The sequence below is a fragment of the Bufo gargarizans genome, chromosome 6 (assembly GCF_014858855.1).
Source record: "Bufo gargarizans isolate SCDJY-AF-19 chromosome 6, ASM1485885v1, whole genome shotgun sequence".
Classification (NCBI taxonomy): Eukaryota; Metazoa; Chordata; class Amphibia; order Anura; family Bufonidae; genus Bufo; species Bufo gargarizans.
This window is the reverse complement of record NC_058085.1, coordinates 50,322,320-50,342,868: the sequence shown is the minus strand read 5'-3', so window position 1 is coordinate 50,342,868 and position 20,549 is coordinate 50,322,320. Positions and strand designations below refer to the sequence as shown.

Below are 20,549 nucleotides of genomic sequence, written 5' to 3'. Positions count from 1 at the left end.
ACATTACGGACTATCCTGGTCTTTACTGTTTTGCTGTACTAGGTCAGCGCCCCCAGTTTCCCAGTTACAAGGGCTAACTATGCCCTACACTCAGAGAGTGCACAGTGCAGGAACAAGAAGGTCTGAGGACAAGCTGAACCTCAGCAGCCATTTTTTTGAGTTATCCAAACTCTATACTTAGTTCCATGTACCAGCCCATAGAAGGGAAAAGATCACAGTATCTCCAGGCTACCCAGAGAGGGAATAAGGATATAAGGAAGGTTTTCCCTGTGGATCAATAGATGTCTGTGTTGTTTCTGTTATGACCATACCCCTTGCCTCAGGTGTTGCTTATGTGGTCATTTAACTTTTCTCATTTAGAGTTGCTTCTCCCACTATTCTGTGCGGTTTATAGTTTCAGTTTTGGATTGCTGGTGTGTGGATACCCCTGTAACACTGCCAGCCACAGATACCCCCGTGACACTGCCAGCCACAGATACCCCCGTAACACTAGTCACAGGATTGGGGGTTGCATGGGAGGAGAGGGTTGTGAAGAAGTTGCTGTGGGGCCCAGTAATTTCTAGTTACTCCACTGCCCACATTAGTGCCAGTCACAGGTTCCCCCATAACACTCTCAGCCACAGATGTCTTCATAAGATACACCTAAAAGACTGCCAGTCATAGATGCCCCTATAACACCGTAAATCACTGGATCAGTATTGGCAGTAGATCTGTAGCTTCTGAATCATAGAAGGCCATAATACAATAGTGAATAAAGTTATGCTCCCATGCTTGAGAGTAGGATCACAAAAAAAAGTAAATTAGAGCAAACCACAGGGCCGTCTGAGGGTTATTGACGCTCTGCGGGTCTCCTTAATGACATTTAATGGTTAAAATGTAAACTAATAAAAATTCTAAAAGCAAAATAGACCTGCAGTACCACATGCTATCAACAGGTGGTGCACTTTTATTAAACCAATGCATGTAAAAATAAACCAATTAAATCACCGCTCTAACAACCAATCAAATTGCTTCTTTCATTTCCTCACCTGCCATTGTAAAATGCCAGCTGAAATCCAACTGGTTGATTTGGGAGCGCATCTGTTTCCATGTTTCCTGGTTTTCAGGCATCGGGCTCTTTATCACAGGCACTGTGTATGGGGACCTGTCTGTCAGCACTGTATATTCTGTTGAGATCTTTGTCTTTTAGGCAGTTTTACCACATGCACATGTGCTGTACTTGTACATGGACATAAATACCACTCAAGTGTATACTGCTAACACACCCCAAAATAAGACTGAAACTAGGTCTGCCAAAGAAATACAGACCCTAAACTAGCATCCCTACGTGAATACAGACTCCAGATGAGACCCCCTAAACAAATACAAACCCCAGACCAGATCCCCAAATGAATAAAAAAAAACATATCAGACCTCTAAATTAATACAGACCCCAGAGAAGACATCCTAAAAAATACAGACCCCAGAGCAGACCCCCTAGACAAATACAGACCCCAGACCCCCTAAACTAATACAGACCCCAGAACAGACCCTCTAAACTAATACAGACCTCAGATAAGACCCCCTAAACAAATTAAAACCCCAGATCAGACCCCCTAAAAAGTACAGACCCCCTAAAGGAATACAGACCTCAGACCAGACCCTCAAATGAATAACAACCCCAGACTCCACTGAATGCAAATCTCAGACCCCCTAAATGAATACAGACCCCATACCAGACCCCCGAAACGAATACAGACCCCAGACCAAACCCCCTAAACTAATACAGACTCCAGACCAGACCCTCTAAACTAATACAGAACCCAGACCAAAACCCCTAAACTAATACAGACCCTAGATCAGACCCCCTAAACAAATAAGAACCCTATATCAGACCCCAGACCAGAGCCCATAAAAAGTACAGACCCCAGAGCAGACCCCCAAAACAAATACAGACCCCAGAGAAGACCTCCTAAAAAAATACAGACCCCCCAAAAGCAGGCCCCATAAACAAATACAGACCCCAGACCCCAAAACTAATACAGATCCCCAGAACAGACCCTCTAAACTAATACAGACCCCAGATCAGACCCCCTAAACAAATAAAAACCCCATACCCCACACTAGACCACCTAAAAAGTACAGACCCCAGAGCAGACCGCCTAAACGAATACAGACCTCAGACCAGACCCCCAAATGAATAACAACCCTAGACTCCACTGAATGCAAATCTCAGACCCCCTAAACGAATACAGACCCCATACCAGACCCCCGAAACGAATACAGACCCCAGACCAAACCCCCTAAACTAATACAGACTCCAGACCAGACCCCCTAAACTAATACAGAACCCAGACCAAACCCCCTAAACTAATACAGACCCTAGATCAGACCCCCTAAACAAATAAGAACCCTATATCAGACCCCAAACCAGAGCCCATAAAAAGTACAGACCCCAGAGCAGACCCCCAAAACAAATACAGACCCCAGAGAAGACCTCCTAAAAAAAATACAGACCCCCAAAAGCAGACCCCATAAACAAATACAGACCCCAGACCCCAAAACTAATACAGATCCCCAGAACAGACCCCCTAAACTAATACAGACCCCAGACCAGACCCCTAAACAAATAAAAAACCCAGACCAGACCCCCTTAACAAATACAGACCCCATACCAGACCCCCTAAATGAATACAGACCCCATACCAGACCCCCTAAACAAATACAGACCCCATACCAGACCCCCTAAATGAATACAGACCCCAGACCAAACCCCCTAAACTAATACAGACCCCAGACCAGACCCCCTAAGCTAATACAGACCCAGGACAAACCCGCTAAACTAATATAGACCCCAGAAAAGACCCCCTAAACAAATGCAAGCCCAGACCAGACTCCCTCAACTAATACAGACCCCAGACCAGATCCTCTAAACTAATACAGACACCCGACCAGACACCCTAAACCACTACAAACCCAGACCAGACCCCCTAAACAAATACAAATTTCAGACCAGAACCCCTAAACTAATACAGACCCCAGACCAGATCCCCTAAAGTAATACAGACCCCTAAAACTAGTATTCAACCACACTAAGGGGCTGCTCTGGGCCTCCTCTTGCCTATGGCCCTCAGGCAGTGGCACAGGGATCACCTTGCTCTTGCTGTCCCTGTAGTATCTGAGGTACTACATAGGACTGCAGCTAACATCAACTACGTTATCTGTACACAGAGAATGATCATTGTACTATCTGTGTTGTTATATGGAACTACAGGTGCAGTGACCCCAAGGGGAGGTGAGGAGGATCGGAAATGGTGGTTGTGGCCCTGAGAGGGGTAGTAGTACTCACAGTTAATGGTTGCAGTTCTCCCTCTGGCACTTACTGGGGCTGTGTGGTAAATGATGGGCTTTTCCTTTCTTCCCTCGCGACACATGCCGGTATTGGAGCTCCTACCTGGTGGTAGTTGGGGTGCCCCTGATAATAGATAGTTGGCAGAGTATAAAGCAGAAGTACAGGAGTAGGGGGGTCAGGATATGGTGGAGGCACCAGGCCCAGTTTAGTGATAAGAAAGAACAGTGGGCACATTTATTAAAGTGTTTGTGCCTTTTTTAGTCTAGAAAATTATGTTTTGGACTCTCTTTTTTTTAGTAGCATTTACTACTGAAATTGCACCTGTTTTGGAAGTTTTTTTGTGCTTTGTTCGCCTATTTAGATTTTTTTAAACTAATTCAGAAGTTTTCAAACTTTTGTTATTTTTATCCGACCTATGTGTGAAGGTGTCTTTTTTTGAACCTTAATTTGTCACAAAAACAGTATAATTTCTACTCCACCCCAGGGCTGTTTCCAGGAGACATGCAACTTTTCTCCGCACAGATGCAACTTTTTCGTGTGCAAATAAATGAGACCAGTCAAACTAAATATGAACCTGTCATACTGAAAACAACCACCAGAGGTCAGACTAATAACAATACGCTGAGTCTAATTCATCAACGGCTGTGTGACTTTTAATAAATGAAATACACCAGTCTAATTTTATGGCCAAAAACAGACAAGCTTGATAAATGTGCCCCGGTGCCTTTAATGAGAATGATGAGAGCTGTAGTACAAACAGCAGCACCAGGTGCAGTTCTGAGGTATAACACATTGTAGTCTTCTCCCAACAGCTGTGTATAGGCAGCAACAATAATGGTAGTAATAGTCCCTAAGACTTTCTAAAAAGTTTGCTATCTTCCCAAATTGATTATGGGCTTGCAAGGCACCAGAGGCTACAAACCATCCAGGCCCAAGGTTATCTTCACTGTCCCTGATCATGTACTCACTATTTCCGAGACAGTCTGTGAGTATATTCCCTTCCTTCTCTCAGTGTTACTCCCCTGGCAAAGTTGCTTTTGCTCTGGCAGCTTCTCATTTCACAGGAATGGTGTTTTTCCTGGAGACTATCCTCTGTCTTTGCTATCAGCTTCTGCCACATTCAGAGTCATCTGCCCTCAACAACAGGCAGAGCAAGACTCCACTGGATGATGTAATACTATTCAGCTCTTCCCTGGATAGACAAGCCTTCCCCCCCAGTGGCGACTCTAGGAACAATATATAGGGGGGGGGGGGGGCACATAAGATACCACAGTCAAAAATGGGGGGCACTAATAATTTTCACAACTTAATCATACTACTAAAAAAAAAATCGAAATAAGGATATACTGTATGAATAAGATTAGAAAATACGACAGTATTGTGGTATGCAGGGATACCCTTTTATTGTACTAACCTAATACTTAAAGGGGTTGTCCAAGTTACAGTATATTTATTGATGTAATTACACCTGCTCACCGCTGCAGATGCAACGGCTAGAAGGTAAACAGTGACTAGGAGGCAGCGCTGGCACGGCGCGCAACTTAGACGACCCCTTTAAAAGACAAGCTTTCAAGAGTTTTCCTTTCTTCCTCGGTATTGCTTCAGACCTGAGAAAGAGAGAAACGCTCTCGAAAACGTTTCTATATAGTTTAAAGCAGTTTCAGTAAACACCAGGGCTGTGTAAATAATCCCATATAGTAAACATGTCCCTACAGAAGACCAATGAACAGACGCTCACAGACTTATTCACAAAAGGGTGAAGAGTTTGGAGAAGGGAACAATCTAGGACAACATAACTGAATAGGAAAGTGAGCTGAATTGGAGAATTTTGTTCACTTCTCCTGACTTCTCCAAACTCTTCACCCTTTTGTGAAATAACCCTTTGGGTGTTATTGGTGTGTGCAACTAATACTACTTATTCTGCTTGTAATGCAGAATGCGGCGGTCAGGGGTGCGTGTAACTCAGGGTGCGATGGTCAGGGGTGCGTGTAACGCAGAGTGCGGCGGTCAGGGGTGCTTGTAATGCAAGGTGCGCTAGTCAAGGGTGCATATAACGCAGGGGGCGCTGGTCAGGGGTGCATGTAACACAGGGGGTGCTGGTCAGGGGTGCATGTAACGCAGGGGGCGCTGGTCAGGGGTGCATGTAACGCAGGGGGCGCTGGTCAGGGGTGCATGTAACACAGGGGGTGCTGGTCAGGGGTGCATGTAACGCAGGGGGCACTGGTCAGGGGTGCATGTAACACAGGGGGTGCTGGTCAGGGGTGCATTGCAGATAGAAAAGGTACTTACAGTTCTGATGTGCTCTGTCCTCGTGCCTTCTTCCTCCAGGCACGGTGGCTGTGGGAGAGGCGCACAACAATGTTTCCTGATATTAAATCCCCAAGCCGCATTCTTTTCTGCCGCTGCAGGCCCTGCTAGGCTGAAATACACAGGCAGCCAATGGCAGTGCTGCTCTCTCCCTCCCAGCCTATAGCAGCTGAGGTGGGTGGGGGAATATTCACTTGGCTGCCGACTGCCGAGGAGCCCATAGTAAAGCGGGTGGGCAGCATGGGCAGTACTTTCAGTTTGGCAAAACTGACAGATCTCCATTGCACTAGCGACGGCAGCCGGCATTTTAAAGGGGAATCAGCGGAGGGCACGCGGGGGGGCAAGGAATAACCTGGGGGGGGGCAATAATTGCCCCCCCTGTAGCGACGCCTATGCTTCTCCCCTCTGAGTAGTTCAGGAAAACTAAGGCCTATGCAGTAGTGAAATCCCAGCGCAGGTGTGGTTGATGAAATCATCACGCGCGCCTGTGCCGGGACGCAGCAGCACAGTGAAGTGTGCGCGCCTTCCTCTGTGAGAAAGCGCCTGAACATAGGTGAATATTTAGCTTTTCTTTTTTTTTCTTTTTATGTGCCAACTTTGGGGGACATGGGGGGGGGACACAGGAGGATATGTGAGGGGAAGATATTATGGTGGGACACTGTGTGGGGGCAAATTATTATTGGAGGGAATATTATGTGGGGGTAAATTACTATGGGACAGATTACTATGTGAGGGCAATAATTATGGGAGGGATTACTATTTGGGGGCAAATTACTATATGGGGCAATGTGGGTAAAACAACTGTGTGCGGCAAATTACTATATGGGGGCAGTGTATGCGAAACTACTTTGTGGGGGGCAGTGTGGGGGAACTACTGTGTGGAGGGCAGTGTGGGGGGAACTACTGTGTGGGGGAAACTACTGTGTGGGGGGCAGTGTGGGGGAACTACTGTGTGGAGGGCAGTGTGGGGGGAACTACTGTGTGGGGGCAGTGTGGGGGAAACTAATGTGTGGGGCAGTATAGGGGAAACTACTGTGTGAGGGGCAGTGTTGGGGGAACTACTGTGTGGGGGACACTACTGTGTGGGGGCAGTGTGGGGGAAACTACTGTGTGGGGGCAGTGTGGGGGAAACTACTGTGTGGGGGCAGTGTGGGGGAAACTACTGTGTGGGGGCAGTGTGGGGGAAACTACTGTGTGGGGGCAGTGTGGGGGAAACTACTGTGTGGGGGCAGTGTGGGGGAAACTACTGTGTGGGGGCAGTGTGGGGGAAACTACTGTGTGGGAGCAGTGTGGGGGAAACTACTGTGTGGGAGCAGTGTGGGGGAAACTACTGTGTGGGAGCAGTGTGGGGGACACTACTGTGGGAGCAGTGTGGGGGAAACTACTGTGTGGGAGCAGTGTGGGGAAACTACTGTGGGAGCAGTGTGGGGGAAACTACTGTGTGGGAGCAGTGTGGGGAAACTACTGTGGGAGCAGTGTGGGGGAAACTACTGTGTGGGAGCAGTGTGGGGGAAACTACTGTGTGGGGGCAGTGTGGGGGAAACTACTGTGTGGGAGCAGTGTGGGGGAAACTACTGTGTGGGGGCAGTGTGGGGGAAACTACTGTGTGGGAGCAGTGTGGGGGAAACTACTGTGTGGGGGCAGTGTGGGGGAAACTACTGTGTGGGAGCAGTGTGGGGGAAACTACTGTGTGGGAGCAGTGTGGGGGAAACTACTGTGTGGGGGCAGTGTGGGGGAAACTACTGTGTGGGGGAAATTGCTGTGGGGGGGGCAGTGTGGGGGAAACTACTGTGTGGGAGCAGTGTGGGGGAAACTACTGTGTGTGGGCAGTGTGGGGGAACTACTGTGTGGAGGGCAGTGTGGGGGAAACTAATGTGTGGGGGAAACTACTGTGTGGGGGGGCAGTGTGGGGGAACTACTGTGTGGAGGGCAGTGTGGGGGGAACTACTGTGTGGGGGAAACTAATGTGTGGGGCAGTATAGGGGAAACTACTGTGTGAGGGGCAGTGTTGGGGGAACTACTGTGTGGGGGACACTACTGTGTGGGGGCAGTGTGGGGGAAACTACTGTGTGGGGGCAGTGTGGGGAAAACTACTGTGTGGGGGCAGTGTGGGGGAAACTACTGTGTGGGAGCAGTGTGGGGAAAACTACTGTGTGGGGGCATTGTGGGGGAAACTACTGTGTGGGGGCAGTGTGGGGGAAACTACTGTGTGGGGGCAGTGTGGGGGAAACTACTGTGCGGGGGCAGTGTGGGGAAAACTACTGTGTGGGGGCAGTGTGGGGGAAACTACTGTGTGGGAGCAGTGTGGGGGAAACTACTGTGTGGGATTAGTGTGGGTGAAACTACTGTGTGGGGGCAGTGTGGGGGAAACTACTGTGTGGGAGCAGTGTGTGGGAAATTGCTGTGGGGGGGCAGTGTGGGGGAAACTACTGTGTGGGAGCAGTGTGGGGGAAACTACTGTGTGGGGGCAGTGTGGGGGAAACTACTGTGTGGGGGCAGTGTGGGGGAAACTACTGTGTGGGGGCAGTGTGGGGGAAACTACTGTGTGGGAGCAGTGTGGGGGAAACTACTGTGTGGGAGCAGTGTGGGGGAAACTACTGTGTGGGAGCAGTGTGGGGGACACTACTGTATGGGAGCAGTGTGGGGGACACTACTGTGTGGGGGGCAGTGTGGGGGACACTACTGTATGGGAGCAGTGTGGGGGAAACTACTGTGTGGGAGCAGTGTGGGGGACACTACTGTGTGAGAGCAGTGTGGGGGAAACTACTGTGTGGGGGCAGTGTGGGGGAAACTACTGTGTGGGAGCAGTGTGGGGGAAGCTACTGTGTGGGGGCAGTGTGGGGGAAACTACTGTGTGGGGGCAGTGTGGGGGAAACTACTGTGTGGGGGCAGTGTGGGGGAAACTACTGTGTGGGGGCAGTGTGGGGGAAACTACTGTGTGGGAGCAGTGTGTGGGAAATTGCTGAGGGGGGGCAGTGTGGGGGAAACTACTGTGTGGGGGCAGTGTGGGGGAAACTACTGTGTGGGGGCAGTGTGGGGGAAACTACTGTGTGGGAGCAATGTGGGTGAAACTACTGTGTGGGGGCAGTGTGGGGGAAACTACTGTGTGAGAGCAGTGTGGGGGAAACTACTGTGTGGGGGCAGTGTGGGGGAAACTACTGAGTGGGAGCAGTGTGTGGGAAATTGCTGAGGGGGGGGGCAGTGTGGGGGAAACTACTGTGTGGGAGCAGTGTGGGGGAAACTACTGTGTGGGGGCAGTGTGGGGGAAACTACTGTGTGGGAGCAGTGTGGGTGAAACTACTGTGTGGGGGCAGTGTGGGGGAAACTACTGTGTGAGAGCAGTGTGGGGGAAACTACTGTGTGGGAGCAATGTGGGGGAAACTACTGTGTGAGAGCAGTGTGGGGGAAACTACTGTGTGGGGGCAGTGTGGGGGAAACTACTGTGTGGGAGCAGTGTCGGGGAAATTACTGTATAGGGGCAGTGTGGGGGAAATTGCTGTGGGGGGGGCAGTGTGGGGGAAACTACTGTATGGTGGCAGTATAGGGGAAACTACTGTGTGGGGGAAACCACTGTGTGGGAGCAGTGTTGGGGAAACTACTGTATAGGGGCAGTGAGGGGGAAATTACTGTATGGGGGAAATTGCAGTGTGGGGGAAATTACTGTGTGGGGGCAGTGTCGGGGAAATTGCTGTATGGGGCAGTGTGGGGGAAATTGCTGTGGGGGGCCGTGTGGGGGAAACTACTTTATGGTGGCAGTATAGGGGAAACTACTGTGTGGGGGAAACTACTGTATGGGGCAGTGTGGGGGAAATTGCTGTGGGGGTGAAATTGCAGTGTGGGGGAAATTACTGTGGGGGGAAGTGTGGCGGAAAACTACTGTGTGGGGGGCAGCGTGGGGGGTGTTGCTATTAGGGAGGCACTGTAGGGGCCATTCTATTATTTCTGGGGACCCTATACAGGGATTATTACCTGGAGCACAATATAGGGCAGTGGTGGCGAACCTATGGCACGGGTGCCAGAGGTGGCACTCAAAGCCCTCTCTGTGGGCACCTGCTCCCTGGTATGATGTACCAGTATGCCTTAAACTTTCCCTGCCATTCATCAGCGCAGGGCTCACTATGAACAGCACAGGCAGCGCACTGAATGTAGGCAGGCTATTACAGCTACATGATAAAGTACATGGAAGATATACTGTATTGGCATTCAGGTTAAAGTGCGTGTTGGCACTTTGAGATAAATAAGTGTGTTTTGGGTTGCAGTTTGGGCACTCGGTCTGTAAAAGGTTCGCCATAACTGATATAGGGTGTTTGTATTACTGGGGGCACTCTAGGGTACATTATAGCTGCTGTGGACACTATAGGGACATTTGGGGTAATTTATGAAACTGGTGTAAAGGAAAACTGGCTTAGTTGCCCATAGCAGCCAATCAGAATCCACCTTTCATATTTGACAGCTCTTTTGGAAATCCAGTTCTACTTTACACCAGTTTGATAAATGACCCCAATTATGTCTATTAGGGTCAGTATTGTTTCAGCAGTATAGTACCTGGGGCATTGGGGGGCACAATGGGCACAGTATTGGGGGTGGCAGCAGGATGACACTGTGGGGACACCAGGATGAGGAGGTTGATGGAAAAATTGAGAAATCTAACGTGTCTGTGTAACAAACTCTGTAGAGACGAGATGCAGCTGAAAGAATTTGTCATGGCGGTCTAAGGCTGGTTTCACACGGGCGTTGCGGAAAAATGTGCGGGTGCGTTGCGGAAACACCCGCGATTTTTCCGCGCGAGTGCAAAACATTGTCATGCGTTTTGCACTCGCGTGAGAAAAATCGCGCATGTTTGGTACCCAAACCCGAACTTCTTCACAGCAGTTCGGGCTTGGGATTGATGTTCTGAAGATTCTATTATTTTCCCTTATAACATGGTTATAAGGGAAAATAATAGCATTCTGAATACAGAATGCTTAGTATAATAGTGCTGGAAGGGTTAAAAAAAAATAAAAACGTTAACTCACCTTATCCCCAAGATCGTGTAGTTCCCGGTCGGTCTCTTCTCTAGCTGTGGGCTTGGGCTGAATGACCTTTGGTGATGTCAGATCACATGCTCCAATCACATGGTCCATCACCATGGTGATGGAGCATGTGATCTGACATCACCAAAGGTCCTTTAGCCACAGCTAAAGAAGAGACCGACCGGGAACTAGGCGATCATGGGGATAAGGTGAGTTAACTTTTTTATTTTTTTTAACCCTCCCAGCACCATTATACTAAGCATTCTGTAGTCGGAATGCTATTATTTTCCCTTATAACCATGTTATAAGGGAAAATAATACAGTGAATAGACTGTCACCTAGAACCCATGCGTGAAAATCGCACCGCATCCGCACTTGCTTGCGGATGCTTGCGATTTTCACGCAACCCCATCCATTTCTATGGGGCCTGCGTTACGTGAAAAACGCAGAATATAGAACATGCTGCGATTTTCACGCAACGCATAAGTGATGCGTGAAAATCACCGCTCATGTGAACAGCCCCATAGAAATGAATGGGTCAGGATTCAGTGCGGGTGTAGTGCGTTCAACTCACGCATCGCACCCGCACGGAAATCTCGCCCGTGTGAAAGGGGCCTAATGGAGGAGAAGAGGAAAGAGAAGGTCTACATGACAGGAGATGTCCCTGGATGTAAGAGGTATGTGGTCAAACACCTTAGGCACGCCACTGCCACGTTTCTCATGACAGAATCCCTTTAAGTGAGAAAAACAAAAAAGGCATCTGTGTTCGTCCCATGGTCATATGTGTCCGCATTACTGAGAAAAATCATGTTTTAATATATGCTAATGAGCCTCTAGGAGCAACGGGGGCGTTACCATTACACCTAGAGGCTCTGCTCTCTATGCAACTGCCACGCCTTCTGCAGTTTTGGAGAAGTCAGGGTCAGATGTGATGATGTTTTCACTGTCTGGCCCTGTGAAAGAGCTGAGGGAGCCGCAGTTGCAGAGAGAGCAGAGCCTCTAGGTGTAATGGTAACGCCCCCGTTGCTCCCAGAGGCTTATTTGCATATATAAAAAAATTCCTTCTTCTTGGCACATATGAACACACCCAGATGCCTTCAGCTGCCAAGTGCACGTGTAACAGGTCAGCCAGTGTCATAGGTACAGATCTTCTGATAGATGCCCTTTAAATGGCACATACTGTAGTCCAGTAAAGTCGCTATGGATGACTACCCTCATTTTCCATTTTCTTGCATCCTCTGGAACAGTAAAACCTGGACTACAGGCAACTTGGTCTAATTAGCTCTGTCTGCACCACTAAATGGGGTGTTACATTTTATTTCCATGATCCTCTTTTTGAAGAGAAATGTATTCCTTCATCCTGTCCCAGTTCCCCTGCACTTTGCAAAAAGGTTGCCATGTTTTATGACGATGCCTCCAGATTGAATAAACCCTCATGTGTTGTGCATATGTTCCTCAGCCAGCTGCTGAGAACTACTGGAAATGTCATCATTTGAATGTACAAACGACTGCTGCACTACCACAGAGCGACCACTAGGTGGCAATCCTCGCTATTGTACATGACACATCCCTCCTACCATGTCATTCCCTCTCCCTCCTCCTTATCCTGGGTCTTTGAGCTTCAGCAGCAGCAGCATTCCCCTGCTCACCATCCATGGAGCAGCAGGCAAGCTAACAGCAGCCAAGGAACAAGCAAGTGGAGGAGAAGCAGAGAGCAGGCACTTGCCACAAGCTGCCCAGACTCCTGCCAGGATCTATAGGAAAACTTTACCACCCCAATGCACTGCCCATCCTGGGGAGCAGGGCACATAAACTTTCTCCAGAATAGGAGGAAGCTCTAGGGTTTACAGGAGGACTCTGTGCATCCAACTTCACTGATCTGGGGATTAGCTTGTTCCCACCACAAATCCTACAGGACCTTGGTCTTCTTAATGTGCAGCCTTTGCAAGCATCACCTCTCTGTTGTGGAAACGGCTTGGCAATTTGGGGAGTAGCTGGTATCCCCCCTTCAAGTGCAAGACCCCCCCCCCCCCTTTCCCCCAGTTTATTAAGCTTTCCCAGGATTATAAACAGCAGGAATGTCTGGAGCATACTGGCAGACCTGGATATGGATGACAGCTCTGGGGGTGCTGTGCCCAGCCTGGGCTCAAGGTTGGTACTATAGGGTTGGCTATGATGCCAGGGCTCTTGTATGAACACATCAGGAACCCATGCATGTGCACTCAGGGGCTTCATGCAGTCGCTGGTGCAACATCGTAACCTTTTCATTGCTGCAAAATATTTTGGTACTTGGAAGTTTTGTATCATTGTGTTTTGATTGCGCTGCTGTGTATATGTTGTATGTTGTATGTATTGCTATATGGTGACCGGGTCTGCACCTGTCTGCTGGCAAAATGATGCCCAAGGTGACAAACAAACTCCATCAGTTGCTAAGAGTCGAGTCTCACTATCCTCCTCCTGAACATGTCATTGGTATTCTGGACATACTCCATACAGTATCCAGCGTCTTCTCTCTCACAGCCCATGAGGACATGAACCTAATTCGGGTTTACTGTGGACCACGGCTGAAGTTTATAGCCACGGGGCCAATGGCCTGAGCTGTATCCAGCAGTGTGCTTCTGAAAATCCAAAGATGTTAACCCTAATAAACCATACTACTGAAGCTGAGATGTGAGGAGCAGTTTGGTAGGCTTCTCACCATGGAGAACTGGTGGTCTCTGTACCTAAAAGTATGTTCACACAGTGTGATGTTTGGGGTATTTGCAGAAATTGACCGCATTGTGTGAGTGTGCCCTAATTCTTATTACTCGTTTGTCTGGTCAGGGAAGGAAAACCACCAGTGACCACTGTGTTCCCTCCATGTCATAGGAACATTCAAATCAACTGTTCAGTGTGAGGACCCTAACAAACTACTCCTCAAATCTCAGCTTCCTGGAACCCAGCCAGGGGAAGCTGATATTGGAGGAAGGGAGAAGGAAGAATGAGGGTTAATTACAGTTGCACCTAAATATTTGGAGAACGCCTTGAAGACTTAGGTCAAGTAATGGTCGTTTAGGATTTGTTAAAGTCACCATTGGGGTGGGACTACATTTCTCATCATGCCCAGATAGCTTGGGAGTTGCAGTTGTACAACAGTTGGAGACCACCAGTTGGAGACCACTGATATACAGCGTATACTCAGTACAGGAGTCAATCCTACTATAAAGATGCCGGCTGACATGAGTAGTGAGCAGTCCCAATTCTCCATTCAGATGTTTAGCTACTACCCTGTCCTCGTGGACATATCATTTGACTGGATAAAGACTCTCTGATCTCTACAATTTCACTTGCACTTTACTCCTTTGCTGTATCTGCATATTTTCTCATTTCTTCTTTGTCCCAAGGGTTGTACAGTCTGTTTTTGGTCTATTTTTGGAGACTTGAAATGTCTAGTCAGGAGTGACAAGACGTTGGCTCGGAGATGTTCCACCTCACTAGTGTTAATAACATTGTCTGGCTATAGTACATTAACAGAGTCGTGTCAGCTTTAGGACAGTGATGTCATCTCTTTGGCAAACATCTTGGCACTTACAAATTAGAAAGTCTGTGTTCTCGGTTCACCAACCCAGGCAGTGACATCATCGTTTGTATTATTGTTTGGTGCCCTGAAGCTTTCCATCCTTTCCAACCATATGACCAGTAGTTCCCCAGAATGTCCAATCTTCTGCTTGGGTCTTCTATGTGGCGTGTCTGTGATTTCCGTTGTGGTCTTCACTTGTCATGCTCTTCCTCTTTTGCCCTCAATTCTTCCCAGTAATTCTTCCCAGTAAGTCATCCCATAATATAATCCAGAATGTGCCGACTTCTGTTTGGGTCTTTTCAATGGTTTGTCCATGATTTCTGTGGTGGTCTCCACACGTGATATCTATCATATTTTGCCCTTAACTATTCTCAGTTTGTTGTCCCATAATACAATCCAGATTTTCCCGACTTCTGTTTGGGTCTCCTCAATAGTTTGTCCATGATTTCTTTGGTGGTCTCCACACATCACGCCTTTCCTATTTTGCCCTTAACTATTCTTAGTTGGTCATCATCTAATATAATCCAGAATGTTTCAACTTCTTTTTGGGTCTTCTCAATGGTTTGTCCATAATTTCATTCTTGGTCTCCACATGTCATGTCAACCGTCTTTTGCCCTCAATACTTCTCCGTTGGTTGTCCCATAATATATTGCAGGATAATATAAAACTCCAAGAAGCAGGCTTATGAACTATCCTCTTGTCATCCAAAGTCTTCTCCGCGACACTACAGATCTGATATCTCCATCATTTTATCGCAACCATGCATTAAGCTTTAAGTAAGAGTCCTCTTTTGCTCTGTAGGCACCTTGTCTGACCATTCCATCGAGGTATATGTCAGGAATACACTGTATATCTTTGATGGTAGGATCCTAAGTATGCCTCTGTATAGGCATAGACTCCATTAACTCCAATTGTACCAAAAAAGTTGTGCCATGTAGTTGAGATTTTTTTGTGGCACCCCAGCGGAGCCCTAAGGAACACCCTTTGACCTAGGAACACCCTTTGACCTCCATCAGATGAATGGAGCCCTTTGAATATAGATGATGTATACACCATGAACATTTCCCAGCATATACACCAAATGAAGGGCTTCAGACACAGTGTGCACAAGTCCCATTGTCTCTTTCTTTATGCCCTATTAGTTTATGGAGGTACTGAAAGGTGATCCCCAGTCAGGACCTCCATTCCTTGATTCCCCGACCTCCAGTGGTTCTAGTGAACCAAACTTACCATGGCTCTCACTCTGATGACCACTGCCATCCATGTATTACATGGACACCCATTCATTTCAGTGGACACCAGGTAATACTTTGATTCAGAGCTCCAGTTAGTGGCCTAAGTGGTCACCAATGGGTCCAAAAATATCATTTCGCGCCATTTTTTTTTTTCTGGACCCACTTGATGATATGGGGTCTGAGCAGTGGGACCCTTCCATCTTGAACTAGAGCTGCTTGATGGACAGTCCTTTATGTGATCGTACAGGTGTGGTGCTCTTACTCACTAGTTTAAGAATCTCTTATTCACTAATCCACGTGTAATCTATCGAATTTGGACTGCTGTGAACCCTTCCATCAACGTGCATTAGCCCCTGTGCCTGTTAAAGCTCTGCTGGGTTGTGCGCTCATTGAAGGTATTGTAAATCCTTCGGTGGTAAGTTATGCCTCATACTTGTGTCCACATCACAGAGAGATGAGGTAAAGTTCTTCTCGGCTTTTTTTTCATTTTTTTTAATTGATTTTTTTAAGTTCTTTTATTTTCATGCCAAATACAAAGAATGGTAAAAACCAGATGATGTAGAGAGCCTCGTCTGCCTGTGTATCCATTATTGTCCTCGTCCTCCCTTTTTTCCGAATGAAAGCTCTTTGCAGCACGGTCTTTATTTGCATTGTTGTGTCAAGATGTAGCAGAGCTGAGTCTGTCATTAGGCACAAACCGTGGCGGTATCTGTGGCTTTCCATAGGACTGCAGGTAGTACTGGCCAGTAAAGATGGGCAATAAATGGATCTTGTCTAATGTTGTCCACATGGGAGGTGATCTGCAGCGGGAAATATCCACTGCAGATTCGCTGCAGAATTTGTGGTAAAATCTGCATGTTTTACTTGCGGATTTGTTATGGGTTTCACCCTACACATTGCATACATTGAGGTGCTGCAGATCTTTTTTTTTTTTTTTTTTTAGATTTTTTTAAAATCCCATCCAATTTGCTGCAACTCTAAATGGTGCAGGAAAATTCACACAGCGTGTCCTCCCCTGTGTGAACATACCCTTATGGTGGTAGTCTGATGCAATGGCCAAGATATAGATTTTTGGGTGTATCCTTAAAGGGGACATTGGTGGCATATCACTAGGACAGAGGTAGGCAACCTGTGGCACTCCAGCTGTTGTGAAACTGCAACGTCCAGCAGGGATACTTCCTCTACTGATCTCTGAACTCTCATAGAAGTGAATGGAGCATGCTGGGAATTGTAGTTTCACAACAGCTGGAGTGCCAAAGGTTGCTGACCCCTGCGCTAGGATATGCCACCAATGTCAGATAGATGTGGGTCCCACCTATAAAACCCCTCCCTATCTGCAGAACGGGACCCCTGAAGTGAACGAAGACCAGACACACCTGCGCAGCCACCCACTATTCATTTCTATAGGAGTCGGCTTGGTTATTTCTGGCAGTCCCACCAAAGTGAATGGAGAGGTGGCCGCAGTTGCGCAGTGCCCTTTCTATTCATTTCTATGGGAGCGGGTTTGAATATATCTGGCAGTCCCATCGAAATGAATGGAGAGGTGGCCGCAGTTGCGCAGTGCCCTTTCTATTCTTGTCTATAGGAACTGGCTTGGTTATTTCTGGCAGTCCCATCGAAATGAATGGAGAGGTGGCCGCAGTTGCGCAGTGCCCTTTCTATTCTTGTCTATAGGAACTGGCTTGGTTATTTCTGGCAGTCCCATCGAAATGAATGGAGAGGTGGCCGCAGTTGCGCAGTGCCCTTTCTATTCTTGTCTATAGGAACTGGCTTGGTTATTTCTGGCAGTCCCATCGAAATGAATGGAGAGGTGGCCGCAGTTGCGCAGTGCCCTTTCTATTCATTTCTATGGGAGCGGGTTTGAATATATCTGGCAGTCCCATTAAAATTAATGGAGAGGTGGCCGCAGTTGCGCTGTGCCCTTTCTATTCATGTCTATGGGAACTGGCATGGTTATTTCTAGTAGTCCCATCGAAATGAATGGAGAGGTGGCCGCAGTTGCGCAGTGCCCTTTCTACTCATGTCTATGGGAACTGGCTTGGTTATTTATGGCAGTCCTATTGAAGTGAATGGAGAGGTGGCCGCACTTGCACAGTGTCCTTTCTATTTATTTCTTTGGGAGCTGGCTTGGCTATTACTGGAAGTTCCATCGAAGTGAATGGAGCAGTGGCAGCGCTTGCGCAGTGTGCTCTCCATTAGTTTCTATGTGATTTCCAAAAATAGCTAAGCACTCTTGCTTGGCTTTTTTCGGAACTCCCATAGAAATGAATGCCGTGCATGCACAATGCGCTCTCCTTTGCTTTTGGGTACCCGTTTTTTAGATAGGAGCGTGTCCAACCTACCTGACATTGATGGCATATGCCACCAGTGTCTCATATGAGACAACCCCTTTAAATAGCATTGACTGGTGTTATACGGGTGAATTCTAACTGGCAGGATGGCTGCCAATAACGGCACATTACCGGCACCATTAAGCACCTGAGAATGCGCTAAGTTATTACAGTGCCCATACAGGTCAGGTTTCCACAATGCCCATAAATGCACAGCATTATGCAGACCTGATTATTCCACTTATCATTCCATATACCGCACTTAGTGTCAGTCTTCACTGCAGTTCTGGCATTCTATTACTAAAATTGTGGGAAGACAGGTAATAATTTGAGATTATTATTACCATTTTCCAGTATTGCTGCCTCTATAGATGACATCTATGCCAATGGTACATTGGTGCCTCCATTAGGCTATTAGTTCAGACCTTGCTTTTTTTTCTGCATCATTAACCCAAGCACGCCATACCCCCCCACCCCCACCCCCCCTAATGTTTCACATACAGAAATCGCCTTCACATTCTGCCTTTAGAAGCCAGACGCTTAGGTGTTTGGGCCAGTTTGCTCCGTTGCATTTTTATTGCCCCCCCCCCATTGATTTTGGTGGGGGGGGGGGGGGGAATGACTCTGCCATTATGGAGTGTTGTATATGCTACTGTTGCTTTAAGAAAACACCAGCGCAATGGCGGTAAAAGGTAAAATGTTAGCCCCAGGGTCTAGTTACACGGTGCAGTTCAATTGGGGTTTCTTGCAGTGATTACTGAGAAATTGGGGCAAAATGCAGCGATTTTGCTAAGGCATTGTAATTGTGAACATGAAGCACAATTTGATCTCACCATGTGAATAGACATTTACGGTATACTATGGCTTCATGCGTTGGAGGCCTTCTTGATCTAACAGGATCCAAACCCATCCTTAGGATTTTAGGGGTTGTGTAAGATTTTTAAAAAGTCTGCATCTTAACAGCGCCACCCTTGTCCAGTGGCTGTGTCTGGTATTGCAGCTCAGTATCATTCACTTGAATATTGCAATACCAGAAACAGCCCTTTCGATAAGAGTGGCGCTATTTCTGGGGAAGACATTGAAGCCTTCAGATCTGTTAGGCTATGACCGATTACCCCCTGTGGCTGCCAGCGATTGGGGACGGGAGGAAGTGACTGTTTGACATGATTGAGGACCCCTTTAAAAAGCACCTGTGTGCACTGTATTTTACCCTGCAGTTAAATAACATGCTGGCTAATAAATCTTTTCTCGTGGACTGTCTGGCGGTGGGATAATCGCAAACATGTGATCCGTCCTTGACCGTCTGCCGCCATCCCCCCTTTTGGCTTCACATCACAGGATCCTCGTTCTGCCGGGGTCGTTAAAATCGATGATTTCTGCATACGAAAGGCACGTTTCCCATTGAGATGCCCGCCTTGGGCTGGAGAAGTTGGGGTTCCTATAAGTTGAGTTTGCGGGTGGGGGTCCACAGTTAACTATAGCAGCCAATCAGGTCGCTGCTTTAATTTTTCATAGGTGCGCCAATATATTAGAGCTGGGATCCGATTGGTTGTTGTGGAAGACACTTTTGGTCACTTTCCTGTACTTTAATCAGCAGGGGGCGGCAGTGAGCAGGAAGCTGACGCAGGCATGAGACTTCTCACAGCAGAGAGTTTGCTACATGGGTGTCCAGCCTAGACAATCATGTTTGAGCTTAAAGGGGTTTTCCAGGCTTCTAATATTGCTGACCTATCCTCAGTATCAAATCAGCATCGAATCGGCGAGGGTCCGACACCCGGCACCCCCGCCAATCAGCTGTATGAAGGGAAGGCGCACGCAGGGTGCAAGTGCCGTATCCGGTCTCTCTTCCTGCTCGCCACTGCTTTGACATACGGTAGACATCACATTCATGTTGCACCGCTTGTCGCATTTTCTTCCAAAAGTGGCATCATTTTTGGTCAATTGCAGCAAAAACTGCCCGTGATTTAACCCTAAGGGAACTGCCGTGGATTTGCAACCACGGATGAGGTCACGTGCGGGTTTATCATGGATTTTACTGCAGACTTGGCACAGTTTTCACATAGCAAAGGAAATCTGCAGCGTGGATACTACAGATTTAAAGGCTAAGAACACTGTTGAGGGCATTTTTACTCATTTTGGGCTAATAAAATCATTTTTTAGTTGTTCTTTATTAAAAACTTCCAACAGTTTTTGTTCTACAGCCTTCACTTTCACTGTATCTGCAGACTATTGATTTCTGTTTTTACAATGAATCCATCAGCTTTGAGCTCTTATCTCTGAAATCCTGACGGCTCATAAACACTCATTATAGCTAAATTCTAATCAAACCGATAAGACTATGGCTTAAAGGGATATTCCCATCTGAGACATTGATGGCATACTGCTAGGATATGCCATCAGTGTCAGACAGGTGTGAGTCCCATCTCTGGGACCTTCTCTTATCACCAGAATTGGACCTCCAAAGTGAAGGAGAGCGCACCATGCAAGCATGGCCACCGCTATAGTTGTTCCGAAAATAGCCGAGCACTAGCAGTCCAATAGCGGTGAGTGGAGAGGTGGCCACGTATTTGAGGTGCGCTCACATAGCCCAGCACGCTCATTCAGCAATTTTCCGAACTCACATAGCAGTGAATGTGCATGCGTGGTGTGGGATGCCATCATTGTCTTTGATGGGCAAACTCCTGTAAAGGCTATGGACACCTTCCGGGCAGTTTTATTTATGATTGCATGTTACTCATGTTGGGCTAAAAATCATTTTTTCATTTGGTCTTTAT

General features: G+C 47.6%; 1 protein-coding gene across 2 annotated transcripts in view; it reads left to right on the top strand.

Annotated features, from left to right (window-relative positions):
- Positions 1-12,720: 12,720 nt before the first annotated feature.
- Positions 12,721-20,549, top strand: part of SDK2 (sidekick cell adhesion molecule 2) — a 601,666-nt gene continuing 593,837 nt past the window's right edge. For both annotated transcript variants that reach the window (XM_044299247.1, XM_044299246.1), the window contains exon 1: positions 12,721-12,801. In XM_044299247.1, the coding sequence (XP_044155182.1) occupies positions 12,729-12,801 (73 nt within the window). In that variant the 5' untranslated portion in view covers positions 12,721-12,728. The remainder of the gene's footprint in view (positions 12,802-20,549) is intronic.